Genomic DNA, 16687 nt, shown 5'->3' with positions numbered 1-16687 from the left:
TGTGGGGGTAATGTACTCTAAAACTTGTGCTCCATCCGGTTCCAATGGATCGTCAAAATCAAACTCGTAATCGAGTTCAAGCAATGGTTAAATTGTGAAAATTTGTTATAATGTCACGAACGTTGTTATGCACTTTGGCTTTAAACGATGTCATAAGTGTCTGCGTTTCACTCGCTAATTGAAACGTGGCAATTAGCATGTTTATTACGTTAGAAAGCATCAGTTGGCGTCGTTTTAAAGAAAAAGTAATTTGGTTAATTGAACGGTAACTGATTGAACAAAATTATAGAATAACATTCTTGCATATCTACTATATTTAATTCACTAATATTTTACAAAGCCGCTGTCACGTGTACGTGATTTCACTGTTTCAGTGTTCAATCTTATCATCCAGTCAATTTATCATGTTTGTTCAAGGTTTTTGTCGTATGTTCATTATGGTATCTTATCAGTTTGTAGTTTCTTATAATAATTGATAGTATTTTTAGAAAAATAACACGAAAATTACAAAAAGTAAAAGCCATTGTTCGAGCTGAGTTTTTTTAAATTTTAGGGAATACTATAGGACAATGATCTTTGAATGAATTGCAGAATCATGGAAATTGGGAACTCGGTGGTGACAAGCAGCGTTAAAAAGTCAATTTGTAGTTTCTTATAATAATTGATAGTATTTTTGGAAAGATAACACGAAAATTACAAAAAGTAAAAGCCATTGTTCGAGTTTAGTTTTTTTAAATTTTAGGGAATACTATAGGACAATGATCTTTGAATGTATTGCGGAATTATGGAAATTGGGAACTCGGTGGTGACAAGCAGCGTTAAAGAGTCAATTTGTAGTTTCTTATAATAATTGATAGTATTTTTAGAAAAATAACACGAAAATTACAAAAAGTAAAAGCCATTGTTCGAGCTGAGTTTTTTTAAATTTTAGGGAATACTATAGGACAATGATCTTTGAATGAATTGCAGAATCATGGAAATTGGGAACTCGGTGGTGACAAGCAGCGTTAAAAAGTCAATTTGTAGTTTCTTATAATAATTGATAGTATTTTTGGAAAGATAACACGAAAATTACAAAAAGTAAAAGCCATTGTTCGAGTTTAGTTTTTTTAAATTTTAGGGAATACTATAGGACAATGATCTTTGAATGTATTGCGGAATTATGGAAATTGGGAACTCGGTGGTGACAAGCAGCGTTAAAGAGTCAATTTGTTCCCGTGTATAGTTTACGTAACGCTCTTTTATTTACTCTATCCCGTATCGAATCGAGGACCCTCCATTCGTTTATCTGTACACGCATCTTATCGACTTGCGTATCGGTGGAATCGCCCTAGATAAAGAATCTGCCCTGAATGTTTGCGGGTGCGAAAGATAAAAGCTATCGGTGTCGCTGTTCTCGGCTAAAGTCTATAATCCAACACGTTTCCCTCCTTGTGCAAGCAACGCGTCGGCTGACAAAATGTCGGGATCACGGAGGGGCGAGAAAATCTCTATAAATGATAAACCTCTCAAATCCGTGGCTCACGAATCCCCTCTTACCGAATTCAAATTCTCTTCAAATAAAACACCTCTGTTCGCGGAAATTATTAGATTCAATTTTAGAAATTGAGAATTCCACTCTGTAGAAACGATAGAAATAATATTAAAATTTCTATGGCTCTTAAATATCTATAATTTTTCCCTCCTTGTGCAAGCAACGCGTCGACTGACAAAATGTCGGGATCACGGAGGGGCGACATCGCGTGTGAAAAATAAACGACTGCTAATTATAAACCCGATACTAAGTGGAATATAAAGAGCAATTACTGAGAAACGTGAATTTTTTTTAATCGTTCTGGAAAAATTATTTTCGGTTACAGGGGTCAATTATAATCATTTTTGGTGAATAGATATATCCCCGAAATCCTACGCATTTTAGAGGAAAAAATTCGAGTAGGGCCAGAAATTTGTAGGGTAAAAAAAAATTTCGAATCATTCTAAAAAAATTATTTTTAGCTGGGGGGGGTTAATTACAATCATTTTTGGTCAATAGGCATACCCCCAAAATCCTAACCATTTTCGAGAAAAAAATTCCTTACGGAAAATATAATTTCAGGTCAAAAATGTCACTGCAAAATTTCGTGCGTATCTTTAAAACGTCATAACTTCTGAACGGATTGAAGGATTTTAATGTTTAAAAAGGCAAACTACGCGTATTTTAGTGGAGAAGATGTACAAATTGCAAAAATATTGGAAAAATTGGTCCTTAACCCCGTAAAGTGAGAAAAACCCCATAAGAAAGTGGTACAATTTTCAAACGACCATAACTTCTACAATAGTGAATGAATTTCATTGAAATTTATTTCTGAAGTAGAGCTTATGGGCACCTACAAAAAAGTATTAAACAACTTTTCCGTACGGCGCCAACCAAATGAATTAAAAATCAAAAACGAAGTTTTAAGAAAAATCGACAGGGGGTAGGTGCCTAAATTTTTCGGTGAAAATAAAAAATTTCAAATCGTTCTAAAAAAAATATTGTTTGCAAGGACAGTTAATTACAATTATTTTTGGTGAAAAGACATATCCCCGAAATCCTACGCATTTTCGAGAAAAAAATTCAGAAAGTGGTCAAATTTTTCGACGAAAAAAAAAATTTCAAATCGTTTAAAAAAAAACAAAATGTTGGGATCACGGAGGGACGAGAAAATCTCTATAAATGATAAACCTCTCAAATCCGTGGCTCACGAATCCCCTCTTACCGAATTCAAATTCTCTTCAAATAAAACACCTCTGTTCACAGAAATTATTAGATTCAATTTTAGAAATTGAGAATTCCACTGTCTAGAAACGATGGAAATAATATTAAAATTTCTATGGCTCTTAAATATTTAAGAAGTGACTCGAGGCGATTAAAATTGAGAAAATAGATTTGTTTTGGTCAATGGAGGGGGGTCACGAGCCCTTGCGCCCCTCCTTTGTGCAAAGCAGAAAATGGCCTGAGAGGTCTACGCAGAATTCGTGTGTTTTATTTCCATACCGATGTTAGAATGCTCAGTTTTGTACAAAGAGCTGTTCCATTGTACGGCCAGCGTTGTATACGTAGTACAACGTTCCAAGGAATCTGGCCAGCGACCAGATGTCGACAAAGCATCGACCAGCCATAAAAATCGTGGAAGCTAGGGCAACAAACAATTTCGGAACAGTCCTTTTTAGCTGATCGTGAGATTCGTTAAACCTCCTCTTTTCTTATTCTTATATATTACATCCATAACCAACTAACAAATTTGATTAATTAAAATTATAACTTGCTCGATATTAATTCCACAGATTCCTTTTCGATTTCTCTATCGACGCTATTAATTCCAAAGTCTTTTATTTATTTACTATAAAGTGAGATCTTTAGTGCTTCGAGAAACGTATGTATGTATAGCGAATCGCGGAAATAAATCATCGAGCAAAGCATCTTTCTCTCTCCACAGATAAGAAACAAAGTCGAGGCATTTCCGGTACACATGTGTTTACAATAAACGCACTGTGAATACGGTACATGTAGGATTATTCTCTGATTTCGCTTATGTAGTCTCAGGATCTCGTTTCCCTTGTTACAGAGCCTCGATAGCATTTATTTTCGAAGCGATTCGTTACGACCAAAACGTCGAAATAAAAATACTACGATCGGGAAACATCTAACCCTCTTCAATAATATTCTAAGTATATCGTTTACTGGAAACGAGTTTCCCGAATCGCGAAACAAATGGCTCGTACGTAAACAAGTTGATGTAGCGTAAACATCAGCGTAGATTGCGCTCAATAATTGCGCATCGTGACCTAGAAAAGACGAGAGAAATGGCCTCGGTGCTCCGGCGTACACGTGGAACCTGCGTGACTGGATTTATTTTTCTTACAAACCGGCCGCATCAAAATGTATAAGGGTCACTCGATAAGCAAAGTAACGACCGTTGTTTTAATATTATTTAATCAACGAATCTCCCTGTTTGCCTATTCCTTCCATAAATCTCTCCTATTTTCGCTCGTTGCTGCAAAACTCGCTCCAGTTTTGTCAATTTTTAATATAAATTATTTATTTCGATGATAACGATAAATATACCGAGCAAGAATATTTCTAATCTTTTCAATTGCTTTTTTATAAATAAAAAAGAATCCCAAAAGCCAGACGTAGAATTAGCTAGAGAAGTAGTTTATAAAGATAGCTAAATTTCACGTCCCCCCCGCGGAGGAATCCTTAGCCTTAAGAGCTCGTTATTTATTAAAAAAGCAACACTTGACGACCCTGGAGCGAACAGTTTGCACGAGCACCGTATGTACGGGGGTTAATAATAAACGAAGTTAGGCGATATTTCCACGGGACACGAGGACAAGAATTCGCTAGACGGTGGCTGGGTACGAATGCTACCAGGTAGAAATTACTCGATAGCGTTCTGCTCCAGTTTGCAGTTCTCCGTTTGCAAAGAAAGGCGAGAGCGAGAGTTCCGGAGCAACAGTTGCTCGGTGTTTTTATTTGGCCGTGATCTAGACGCGGTGCGATCGAGGTGGAAACACGGTTGGGGTGCACGCTGTTTTTTCGCATTAGCGAGCCCGCGAGACACCCCAAGATTTGAGGGTTACAGAGAAGAGAGCCTGGCCGAGTCAGCCGTATTGATCGGACACACTCCGCATGTTTGTGGAATGTAGATAACGCGCCAGCTTTCTCGTGATCTCTTCGTCGCAACCTTTCTTACACGCTTCCGGTTTTATTCGACCAGGAAAGTGGCGAGAGGGCTGATAATTAGGGCTCTATACTCCTTGGTGTCGAACGATCAGGGAAACATTCCGGTTTATTTCGATGACGAGAATAGCATTAATAGAAATGAAATGGGGAGCTTTGTAGATGGTTGTTTGAACACCTAATGAGAATCAAAATTTCCTATAAATGCATAAGCAGGCGCAGTCTAAAATAAACACCGTCGCTCGTGTATATACGAGCAATAAATATTTCTTTGCACGACATTTACCGTTTTATGAAACTGATGTGAGTTTGTTGGGGTTTCGATGATTCGATCTCAATCTGGTCGCGTGAACGCGTAAAAGTGATGGTTCTCGATTAGAGCCGCGGTCGAGGGATTAATTAGAACTTGAAGCACTATGCGGGGGGGTAAAGTCCTCTAATACCACGAATTATCATAATTACAAACATCGAAATAATAGCAGGAAACACAGAATAATACCGGAGATTTAAAAAACGATGATTTATGCGACGTGTCGCGACGTTAGCGTACACATGTCCACGCGAGCCGACAATAATGTCTGTTTTGAGTAATCTGCGACTCCGCGGATGGTTACATAGGTATACCTGTTTGCACATGGTTTAGTACCGTAGTCCAAAGCGATGGATCAGTGTCCCACTCGCCAGTGATTAGTATCGAAGGGTGATTGGTTGCATTCTACACGGTCTGGCAATCGAGTATAGTGACCCTTGGGAATCTACAAGTGCTCAAAGAGAGGACAATTGACGAACCTAACAAAAAATTCAGACAAAATTAGGAACTCTGACGATTCGAGGATTGCATTCTCAAAAATTATAAACAAAGAAATTTAGTGAAACGATGGATCGCAACCTGTTACACCATCGATGAACATCCACTGTCGAAGAGAGGAGAATTGACGAGCCTAACAAAAAATTCTGACAAAATTCAGAACTCTGACGATTCGAGGATTGCATTTTCAAAAATTATAAACAAAGAAATTTAGCGAAACGATGAATCGCAACCTGTTTCACCATCGATGAACATTGACTGTCGAAGAGAGGAGAATTGACGAGCCTAACAAAAAATTCTGACAAAATTCAGAACTCTGACGATTAGAGGATTGCATTTTCAAAAATTATAAACAAAGAAATTTAGTGAAACGATGGATCGCAACCTGTTACACCATCGATGAACATCCACTGTCGAATTTCCACTCCCGAATCTCGAGTACCATTCAAACGCTGCCCGTTTGTTAACGATGTTTGGTCCATGAGCAACGTTAACTCGCGTGCCAATAATCGAGCACCCAGCAAACCTTTTCCATATTTTATTCAACAAATTGTAACACGTTTTTCGTTGAAATCTGGTTATCGTTTCGACGATTCTACGTTTTTAGGCACCCACCCTTGTCGATTTTTCTTAAAAATTCGTTACTCATTTTTAATAATTTTGTTTGACACCCTACAGAAAAGTTGTCTAATACTTTTTTGTAGGTACCAATGAGCTCTACTTCTGAAAAAAGTTTCATTGAAATATCTTCACTATTGTAGAAGTTATAGCTGTGTTGAAGATTGGACCATTTTTTATTGGGTTTTTCTCATTTTGCGGGGTCAAGGAACAACTTCTCGAATATTTTTAGAATTTCTACATATTCTACACTAAAATACGCGTCGATTGACTTTTTAAACATTAAAATCGTCCAATCCGTTCAAAAGTTATGACGTTTTAAAGATTAGCATGCAATTTTAGGGAAGCCTTACATTAAATTTTCAGTAAGGAATTTTTTTGTCGAAAATGGATAGGATTTTGGAGGTGTGTGTAATGACCAAAAATGATTGTAATCGACCATCGCAACTAAAAATAATTTTTTCAGAAAGATTTGATATTTTTTAATTTTGTTGACACACCTCGAATTTTTTTCTCGAAAGGGGGTAGGATTTCGAGATTATGTATATTCACCAAAAATGATTTCTACATATTCTACACTAAAATACGCGTCGATCGACTTTTTAAACATTAAAATCGTCCAATCCGTTCAGAAGTTATGATGTTTTAAAGATTCGCATTTAGTGTAAATAGAAGAATAGGTATTTTTTAAGTAAATTCCACGAAACGTAACATTTCTTTCAACATTTTAAATAGCATAGTTCATGTTAGGTTGAAGAAATGAAATAAAAAATTGATGGAACAATGAAATGGAAACGATAACAAGGGAATCTTCCCTGCTCGATAATACGAGGCGTCGCGGTTCCATCGACCTGTGAAACGTTAATGAAACTGGAATGGAAACTCTTATCATACTATGCATTCTCACCAGACTTAGTCGAATATCTATTTCTCCCGTTCTATGCGAACTTTCCCTCGCACGAATGCTAATAAAGTTCGAAAATTCATCGACGATCAGTTTGAAAAACAAGGATTTCTTTCGACTTAAAAATACTATATGACTCCGTAAGATATTAATAAAACGGTCTATAAAAATGATGGAAAGTTTCGGTTGCCCCCCTTAATAGCTTTCCTTAACAAGCTGCTTCCTTCGATGTTCGAAAGGGATGGTCGATTCAGATTTTCGATGAAAAATACCCAACATAAATTGCAGCCACTATCGGCCTACGAATTATTTAGCTTCGCTCCAAATTCCGCTGTGATTTATTTCCCGGCCAGTAGAATGGATAGCTTCTTCTGCTATAACACGTCGAGCCTAATTCGTTTGATGTATGGCCATGGAAGTGAAAGGCGAGAATCTGCTGTTTTAACAATAGCGTGGACCATTAAACGTTTACGTTTGAAATTCTATTGCTTTCCCCATCAGCGTCCGACTTGATATCAAAGTGTACTACTAGCAATCGCGCAAATTTAAAGATCCAATCTCCTAAGCGACATAGAAATATCTTTCTAAAAAATTATGGTACATTTATTTTTTAAATTATTCAGATACATTCATTTCCAACAAAATAACGTAGTCGATTTGCGAAAAGAAAACTGGACAATTTGTGGGCAGATTGGGGAGCAAATTGAAAGATCCAATCTCCTAAGCGACTTAGAAATATCTTTCTTTAAAATTAATCTTTCTAAAAAATTATAGTACATTTATTTTTTAAATTATTCAGATACATTCATTTCCAACTTGTTTCAACAACAAAATAGTCGATTTATGGAAGGAAAAATAGACAATTTTGGGGCGGATTGGGGACGTTGAAAATTCGTTCCCAGAATGATTAGATTCGAAATATGAAAAATTGTCAGAGTTACGTGAATCGAAAGGTAACCGGTTAAAATCGAATACTCGATGCACGCAAAGCGTTTGCTTGATGGTACAACACAAAGGTGATTGTTACGGTCTCGTACACCTCCGCCCAGCCCGCAGAAAATTGTTGAAACTCGCTGGGAATTGATACGCGTTCGATGTCCTAAAACGATTTATCGACTGGCCGACAGATAGATAAATTACCGATCCATGGAGGCTCGAAGTCGAGTTGAAGATTTAACGGTGAAAGTAAATAGTCGTAAATACGATTCAAACACGGAACAGAGATAGGATCGACCCTCGTAAAACACGGTTGTTACGTTCCGGTATAGTGGGCGTATTTATTAAAATTATTTTGCAAAGAAATTATGCAAAGAGATATTAATCTTTTTCTTACTGTTTTCCACAGACAAACGACAACTCTGTTTTCTTGGAAAAGTATTCTAAATAAATAGAATCATTAATTGTTCAAATTTCACAAATATTTTACGAGGATTGTAATGTTGTTGATTAACCTAATGTTAATAAATTTTGTGATCAACGAGTAGAGAGAAAGGTTGGGTATAAGCGTGTTATGGTCGGAGACGTCGTAATTTGCACGATCATTTTCGTGAAAAGGATCGATAGAGGTCTGATTGTGGGTGAAATATTATTGTACCAGTATTTATCTATCATCGAAGGAACGTTACGTCACGCGACGAGGATGATAGTGTTTAGGTAGTAGTCACTTGGCAACCGTGATCGATCTGTGAGATTAGTTATGTCTGGTCTCATTGATCGATCGTTTTGTGACGACACGATGCTGAAAATGCTACTACGCGTGCTAAATTGGTACGGTAAGGTTGCCGATAGAATGGTCTCGGGTATGTAGAGCGCCGAGTAGATTAGGCCATTATACTAGGTATCCCATTCACAATGACAAAGAAATTTTACTCGGTACAAAGACCAGGATAGTTCATTTTTTATAGTCCACCGGTGCATAAACTACTCGTTACTCAATTATTTTCTTATGGCTTGCGAAATTACAAGTAAACACAATCGATTACTTATATCTTCTTTTTAGTCTTTTCTCCTGGCATTTAAAGGAAAAAGTCATTTATAAATTATTTCATTAGGAAAATATCATTTTTAGTAATATAATTAATTCAAAGGAATTTCACGAAATTTCGATCGATTACTTATATCTTCTTTTTAGTCTTTTCTTCTGGCATTTAAGAGAAAAAGTTATTTATAAATTATTTCATTAGGAAAGTATAATTTTTAGTAATGTAATTAATTCAAAGGAATTTCACGAAATTTCGTTCTTGAATAGTATCACGAAGACACGATTATTACTAATCTTAGTATTGCAGGAATTATAAAAGTTTAAATTAATTAATTTAATTCACGACGAGTTAATATAATATTTAATTGTGCCTTTAAATTTAGCGCCAGCATACGGTCAGATTATTTTCCTTAACACAGCATTACGTGGTTCGAAAGGGTGAGCATGATGGTGATTCTCTTGAACTGCATTACACTGGGGATGTATCAGCCGTGCGTGGACGATCAATGCGTAACGAATCGTTGTAAAATATTACAAGTACGTAGGTATATACATACATTTACATTGTGCACGAATTTTGCGAGCAAAACTGCTACGAATGTTAAAAAGCACGACCTTAATTTGATTAGATTTTTGCTACACTTGGTTTTGGAATTAATTGTATTAAAAGTATATTTAACAAATAGCATCTTTTCTAAAAAAGCTAATTACAAAGTTGAACAGTGCAACTGTTTAAATTCTTCTGAACTGGCAGAAATAGATTACCGTTGGTTTTGCTGGCTTCCAAAGTTTTCAGTAACAAAAACTTGTACAGACTGTCTGGAACTAACGTTAGATTAAAAGTGACTGTATTTATCGTTATTTTTACTCGAAAACAATGTTGCTTATGATCGCGATGCGTTCGTCTTGCAATTAGTTAGGTTTCTTTCGGAGGAAGGATAAATGAATCCACAGGAAATTGACGCGTCAGCCCCGAGGCCGAATTATACGAGGGGGATTGATTAATTGCACTGTTTACCTTGCATCTAGCTTTGGAATTTGCACGTAACGTAGAAAACGGAGGCAAACATGAGAAACCAACATCTGGTGTCGACGAGTAATGGAAGTTGCGTCGAGTATCCTTCATCGATAACGATCGAGCGTCTTCTCGCCTAATCGGTCCGTTCTCTGCTTACAGATGTTCGATGACATTATTTTCGCCTTCTTCTCTCTGGAAATGACAATCAAAATGGTCGCGATGGGGATATACGGCAAAGGAACCTATCTCGCGGACTCCTGGAACAGGCTGGACTTTTTTATCGTCGCGGCTGGGTGAGTTTTTTCAATTGTCTTTTAAAATTGCTGAAGAGCTTTTCAGAATATCAAAATTCCTTGCCCCTATCATTTATTTTGTTAAAAATTAGGTAATTTAGTAGCTTTTTTAGATATTCCAAAACACCAAGATCATCACATTTCCTTTAACATCCCTTCCCAGTTATTAATTTAATATCTACGAACCTACGACCTGTAATTCGAAGATTAAATGTTGCACAGCAGTGTTAGAAGAATTACAAATGATAATCTCGGTTAAATTTTAGGAAGTGCAACGAATTTGAAATGATTGCATCGATACGGAAGCCACGTGTATAAATATATGAACATAGTCTTTTTTCAATTGTCCTTTACATTTTCGCGTAGAAACTTTCCACTTTGCCCCTATCATTAATGCTGTTAGAAATTAGGTAATCTAGTAGCTTTTTTAGATATTCCAAAACACCAAGATCATCACATTTCCTTTAACATCCCTTCCCAGTTATTAATTTAATATCTACGAACCTACGACCTGTAATTCGAAGATTAAATGTTGCACAGCAGTGTTAGAAGAATTACAAATGATAATCTCGGTTAAATTTTAGGAAGTGCAAGGAATTTGAAATGATTGCATCGATACGGAAGCCACGTGTATAAATATATGAACATAGTCTTTTTTCAATTGTCCTTTACATTTTCGCGTAGAAACTTTCCACTTTGCCCCTATCATTAATGCTGTTAGAAATTAGGTAATCTAGTAGCTTTTTTAGATATTCCAAAACACCAAGATCATCACATTTCCTTTAACATCCCTTCCCAGTTATTAATTTAATATCTACGAACCTACGACCTGTAATTCGAAGATTAAATGTTGCACAGCAGTGTTAGAAGAATTACAAATGATAATCTCGGTTAAATTTTAGGAAGTGCAAGGAATTTGAAATGATTGCATCGATACGGAAGCCACGTGTATAAATATATGAACATAGTCTTTTTTCAATTGTCCTTTACATTTTCGCGTAGAAACTTTCCACTTTGCCCCTATCATTAATGCTGTTAGAAATTAGGTAATCTAGTAGCTTTTTTAGATATTCCAAAACACCAAGATCATCACATTTCCTTTAACATCCCTTCCCAGTTATTAATTTAATATCTACGAACCTACGACCTGTAATTCGAAGATTAAATGTTGCACAGCAGTGTTAGAAGAATTACAAATGATAATCTCGGTTAAATTTTAGGAAGTGCAACGAATTTGAAATGATTGCATCGATACGGAAGCCACGTGTATAAATATATGAACATAGTCTTTTTTCAATTGTCCTTTACATTTTCGCGTAGAAACTTTCCACTTTGCCCCTATCATTAATGCTGTTAGAAATTAGGTAATCTAGTAGCTTTTTTAGATATTCCAAAACACCAAGATCATCACATTTCCTTTAACATCCCTTCCCAGTTATTAATTTAATATCTACGAACCTACGACCTGTAATTCGAAGATTAAATGTTGCACAGCAGTGTTAGAAGAATTACAAATGATAATCTCGGTTAAATTTTAGGAAGTGCAAGGAATTTGAAATGATTGCATCGATACGGAAGCCACGTGTATAAATATATGAGCATAGTCTTCGATCATTGCGCGTGGATCCGTTGCAATGTGTGTAGATCGTTGCTGTTAGATGTTACGTAATAGGTAAAATCCTATATCTCCATGCGCCAGTAGTAAACGGATATTATGGAAACGTTGATTCGCTAAAAGCAAATTGAAACGTTGCGACACGTATTCGCGGCGAAACAAATGGAACACACTCGTTCTAAAGCAATTTTCCGTTTCTGAACGCCGACCGATAAAGTCATATTTAAGTTCCGTTTAATTCCGTCGATTATGCAACCGCCGGAGATACATTCCTGAGGAGCTTTCCATGAAATAAAGTCCCATAAATTGGCCGTCATCTTCAAGATCGAGTCAATTACACGTATTGTACGGAAATATTTAGACACTACAAGTCTACGATGATCGTATACCATCAAAGACGCCTCTTAAAATTTGAATTTATTTTTTAAATGGAACGGGAATTCAGTAATAAACTGTATTTTCCAACGATGCCATTCTTGTACAGTAGAACCTCGATTGTTGCAGAAAGATTGGGAGCTGAAAATTCCTGCAATAATCGAGGCAACCAATGAGAAGTAGCCTCACACAGCGTCTCCGACCTTACTTGTTGCTTGGCGACCATTTTGTAGACATAATGCAACGAACGGGGCTCTCGTGCAACGATGGAGATTGCAATGATCAAGGTTCTACTGTATTGTCAAGCATTTTGAAACGGTCTAACGTTTTCAGCAATGTTCAGAGATGATTTTTTATTAATAAACCGTGCACTCTTTAATCCTGGGACACCCTGTGTAATACAGTTTAACTGATTATGCTTAAAAAGTCACGAAGAAACGTAAATCACATTTTGCTGATCAGTGTTCGAACTATGCGTGACTTCCTAAATCGAATTTTAATTATGTATAGCAATAAATTGATCTCTGTCGACGGAGTTGACGAAAGAAATTTTCCTTTGTCTCGTTGCAGTGCTTTGGAATACTGTTTGAACGTGGAGAACATGAATCTGTCAGCCATAAGAACAATTAGAGTCCTGAGGCCTCTACGAGCCATCAACAGAATTCCAAGTGAGTACAAAAACAATAACAATTATATGTAAACAACTAACTATTCACAATTAATTACTGAACCAAGTTTCGCCGATTGGGAGAGATTTCGAGCAAGTAAAAAATTGAATAGAACTTCGCCAAAAAGTATTAAATCATTTTCAAAGAGATAAGACACTTGGTAATCGCATTCTCGACAGGCTGGACGTATTTTTGAGTCGAGATAAGATGGATTGGCAAGCCTCTTCAAGCTCGAATACCATCGGCAAACAGTAAAGGAAATTCGTTTCACTAATTTTTTCCAAACGCGTTTCGTCGAAAGGCTCTGCTCTCCTATTTTCGTCGTCCTACGATCGTGACAATTTATTTTAAACAAGACGAAGATGATCTCTGATACGTGTTGTTTTATTTCGCCATTATAAAATGACCATCACGATTGCGTTTAGTGGAGCGAATAAACTCAATTTTCGATGACTGGCGCATCAATCGGACTGTATCTCGCCCATAACACGATTGTTTGTTTTGAGATCGTTAACAGTTTGTGGCTTGTTGGAATAAACAGGAGACTTAATATGGCCCCGCAATAAACAGTTAAATGGCGTCGAGTCGCTAAAGATCTTGGTGATCATTCTTCTCCAAATAATCGTTAAACTTCTTAATAAAATTTTCCCGCGAAATACGATTATTTTATTCGAATGTTTGAATTTATATGGTTGCTGTTTGTGTTTAATAATAGTATATTTCCAGTGGTTTTTCGAATACTTAATTAACAGTTAAATGGCGTCGAGTCGCTAAAGATCTTGGTGATCATCCACAGCTGCATTTCTCCAAATAATCGTTAAACTTCTTAATAAAATTTTCCCCAGAAATAATACGATTATTTTATTCGAATGTTTGAATTTATATGGTTGCTGTTTGTGTTTAATATTGTATATTTCCAGTGGTTTCTCGAATACTTTGCAATCATAGAAAAATTAAATTTTACAGCGACATTTTTGCCCCAGTAACGACCATAATAAATATTCCTAACATCTTGTACACGCGCGGAGGCAATCGAGATGGGTTATTCCCGCTTTAAAGCCCCAAAATTATGTGACAGAAAATGGCGTTGCTTGTAAAGTCTACTCTATAGCCTCGTCCGTGATGTAACCGCGGTTTCTGAAGCCTCTGGCTTTAAAGATTTCAAGTGGAGCCATTAGCAACAAGCTAACGTTCTTCAAAATAGCCATCTGGTGGGAATATAAGAAATGGAACATCTCTTTTAAACCAGGGCATAATAAATAACCAAAAAGTTCTGATCGTAGTTATATTTGTAACAAGGTTCACTGATAAATCCACTTCAGTGTCAGATCTTCTATTTTCTCCGTCAATTTATAGTATTTTTCAAACACCTAGACATAATTATGCTCCTCGTGACAACGTTGCTTCTTTCTGTATAAAAAAAAAACAATATACAAGCACGTTTAGACAAAAATGGAGCACACGAAACTGTTACGATTCTAGCATTGAAAAGAAAGTTCTGTATGACCCATTTTTCTTCTTCAATGCAAAACAAGTTGCGTTTTAGCCCAAAGCCTACACGAAAAATGTAAAAAATTCGGACTTTTTTAAAATTCGAAGTGTTTTATTTATTTCCAAATTGCGAACAAAGAGACTTCGAAGCGAGTGTGCTGGGATTGTTTAACAACCCTAGAAAATATCATGTTCGAATGATACGATTAACAGGTACTCGAAGCCTGCAAAAGAGGAAAACAGAATAAAAATGTTGGAATCGGGACGCGAATTCGTGTTCGCCTGAACGAGCTTCGATAGTCAAACACTCTATTCACTTCGCCAAATCGATTTCATACTGCTGGTTTCATCGTTCATGGTAGGCACCAATGAAACCAGGAAAACTTTTAACAATTTTTTTTTTACCGGAGATCGGGGCAGATGTGCGTCGAACTGTTTTATAACTCGCGAAACAAATTTTACGAAGAAATCAGAGCATTGTTATTAATTAAATTTTTCAAATGCTTTAGAATGTGGATAAGTTTGCATAAAACTGTAGTGTTCGTTTAAGATATTACGTTTTGTTGTGGTTCAAATTTAATGTGCGCTCATTACAGTGTCCCAACGTTTATTATTCCTTGTAATAATATTCCTGGCATTCTCGTGTGCTCATTACGGTATCCCAACGTTTATAATTCCTTGTAATAACATTCCTGGCGTCTTCGTGTGCCGTACTTCGGTGTAGAAAGTTGTTTCAAACTGTTCGTCGAATTATCTTCGAAAGTTGGTAGTTCGTCGGCTTAAATTCAAACAAGGTAATCGGAAACTTCAATCCCCATCAATGCAGGAATAGTTTACAACGAAAGTTTTCGAGGATGAGGGAATATACGAAGATACAGTATTGTTTTTGATATTTATTTGTTTGCTTAATTATAAAACTATGCGGAATTTGAATATTTATAAAATGTTTGATTTAAAGAGAGGGAAAATTGTTGTGAAAATCGCTAGGAGTTAGGAAACAGTCTTTGTGTGAAACGTGCGGCCATTAAAGCGTTGAGTAGCATAATACACGACCAGGTTTATTAAAGGTTTATCCACCAGGTTTGGCCAGCCTTCTTGCTGGTCTCGAAGGAAGTATGGTCGGTAAAACCTGAAGGAAAACTTCTAGTAAACCTCTTCTGTGTACAGGTAAACAGTACAGGGATTTCTCGTTTAAGAATAAGCAGTGAATTTTAAATTTTAATTTGCTAAATTTAATAATGAAAGATAGGAAACACAGGATATTAGATATTGGCTGATCAGTCGATATTGATTGGTTATTATTTGGTGCATTATAATACATAATATGAAATTTTATAAGTAAAACCTGCGGTCAGCAACACTCGATTAAATACACCGGTAATTCATTTATTAATACTAAAGATTTGTACTATGTCTGCGACTACAGGGTGTTTGGCCACCTTTGGGAAGATTTTTAATGAGATTGTAAAGGTCAAAATAAGAAAATCAAGAATATCAATTTAAGTTATTAAAAAATTAAATTAAAAAATTTCAAATCGTTCTGGAAAAATTATTTTCGGTTGCGGGGGTTAATTAGAATCATTTTTGGTGAATACCCCCGAAATCCTATCCATTTTCGAGAAAAAAATTCAGGAAGTGGTCAAATTTTTCGTCGAAAAAAAAAATTTCGAATCGTTCTGAAAAAATTATTACTAGATTCTGGGGCTAAATACAACCATTTTTTGTGAACACACATACCCCCGAAATCCTACGCACTTTCGAGAAAAAAATTCGAGAAGGTATGAAATTTTTCGTCGAAAAAAAAAATTTCGAATCGATTTGGAAAAATTATTTTTAGTTACAGGGGTCGATTACAAACATTTTTAGTCATTACATATACCCATGAATTCCTACCCATTTTTGAGAAAAAAATTCGAGAAAGTGTGAAATTTTTCGTCGAAAAAAATAATTTCGAATCATTTTGGAAAAATTATTTCTAGATTCTGTGGTCAAATACAACCCTTTTTGGTGAATACATATACCCCCGAATTCCTACCCACTTTCGAGAAAAAAATTCGAGAAAGTGTGAAATTTTTCGTCGAAAAAAAAAATTTCGAATCGTTTTGGAAAAATTATTTCTAGATTCTGTGGTCAAATACAACCCTTTTTGGTGAATACATATACCTCCGAAATCCTACCCACTTTCGAGAAAAAAATTCCAGAATGTGTGAT

General features: G+C 36.1%; 1 protein-coding gene across 1 annotated transcript in view; it reads left to right on the top strand.

Annotated features, from left to right (window-relative positions):
* Positions 1-16687, top strand: part of LOC122401832 (voltage-dependent T-type calcium channel subunit alpha-1G) — a 96742-nt gene that overhangs the window by 14003 nt on the left and 66052 nt on the right. The window contains exons 2-4 of the mRNA XM_043404214.1: positions 9442-9553; positions 10194-10327; positions 12888-12985. Coding sequence (XP_043260149.1) covers positions 9442-9553; positions 10194-10327; positions 12888-12985 — 344 coding nt within the window. The remainder of the gene's footprint in view (positions 1-9441; positions 9554-10193; positions 10328-12887; positions 12986-16687) is intronic.

This window comes from Colletes gigas, unplaced genomic scaffold (genome assembly GCF_013123115.1).
Source record: "Colletes gigas isolate AHSC1104 unplaced genomic scaffold, ASM1312311v1 Colletes_gigas_Sc00029, whole genome shotgun sequence".
Taxonomy (NCBI): Eukaryota; Metazoa; Arthropoda; class Insecta; order Hymenoptera; family Colletidae; genus Colletes; species Colletes gigas.
Note: the sequence above shows the minus strand (reverse complement) of the source record. Positions and strands in the feature narration are given on the sequence as shown.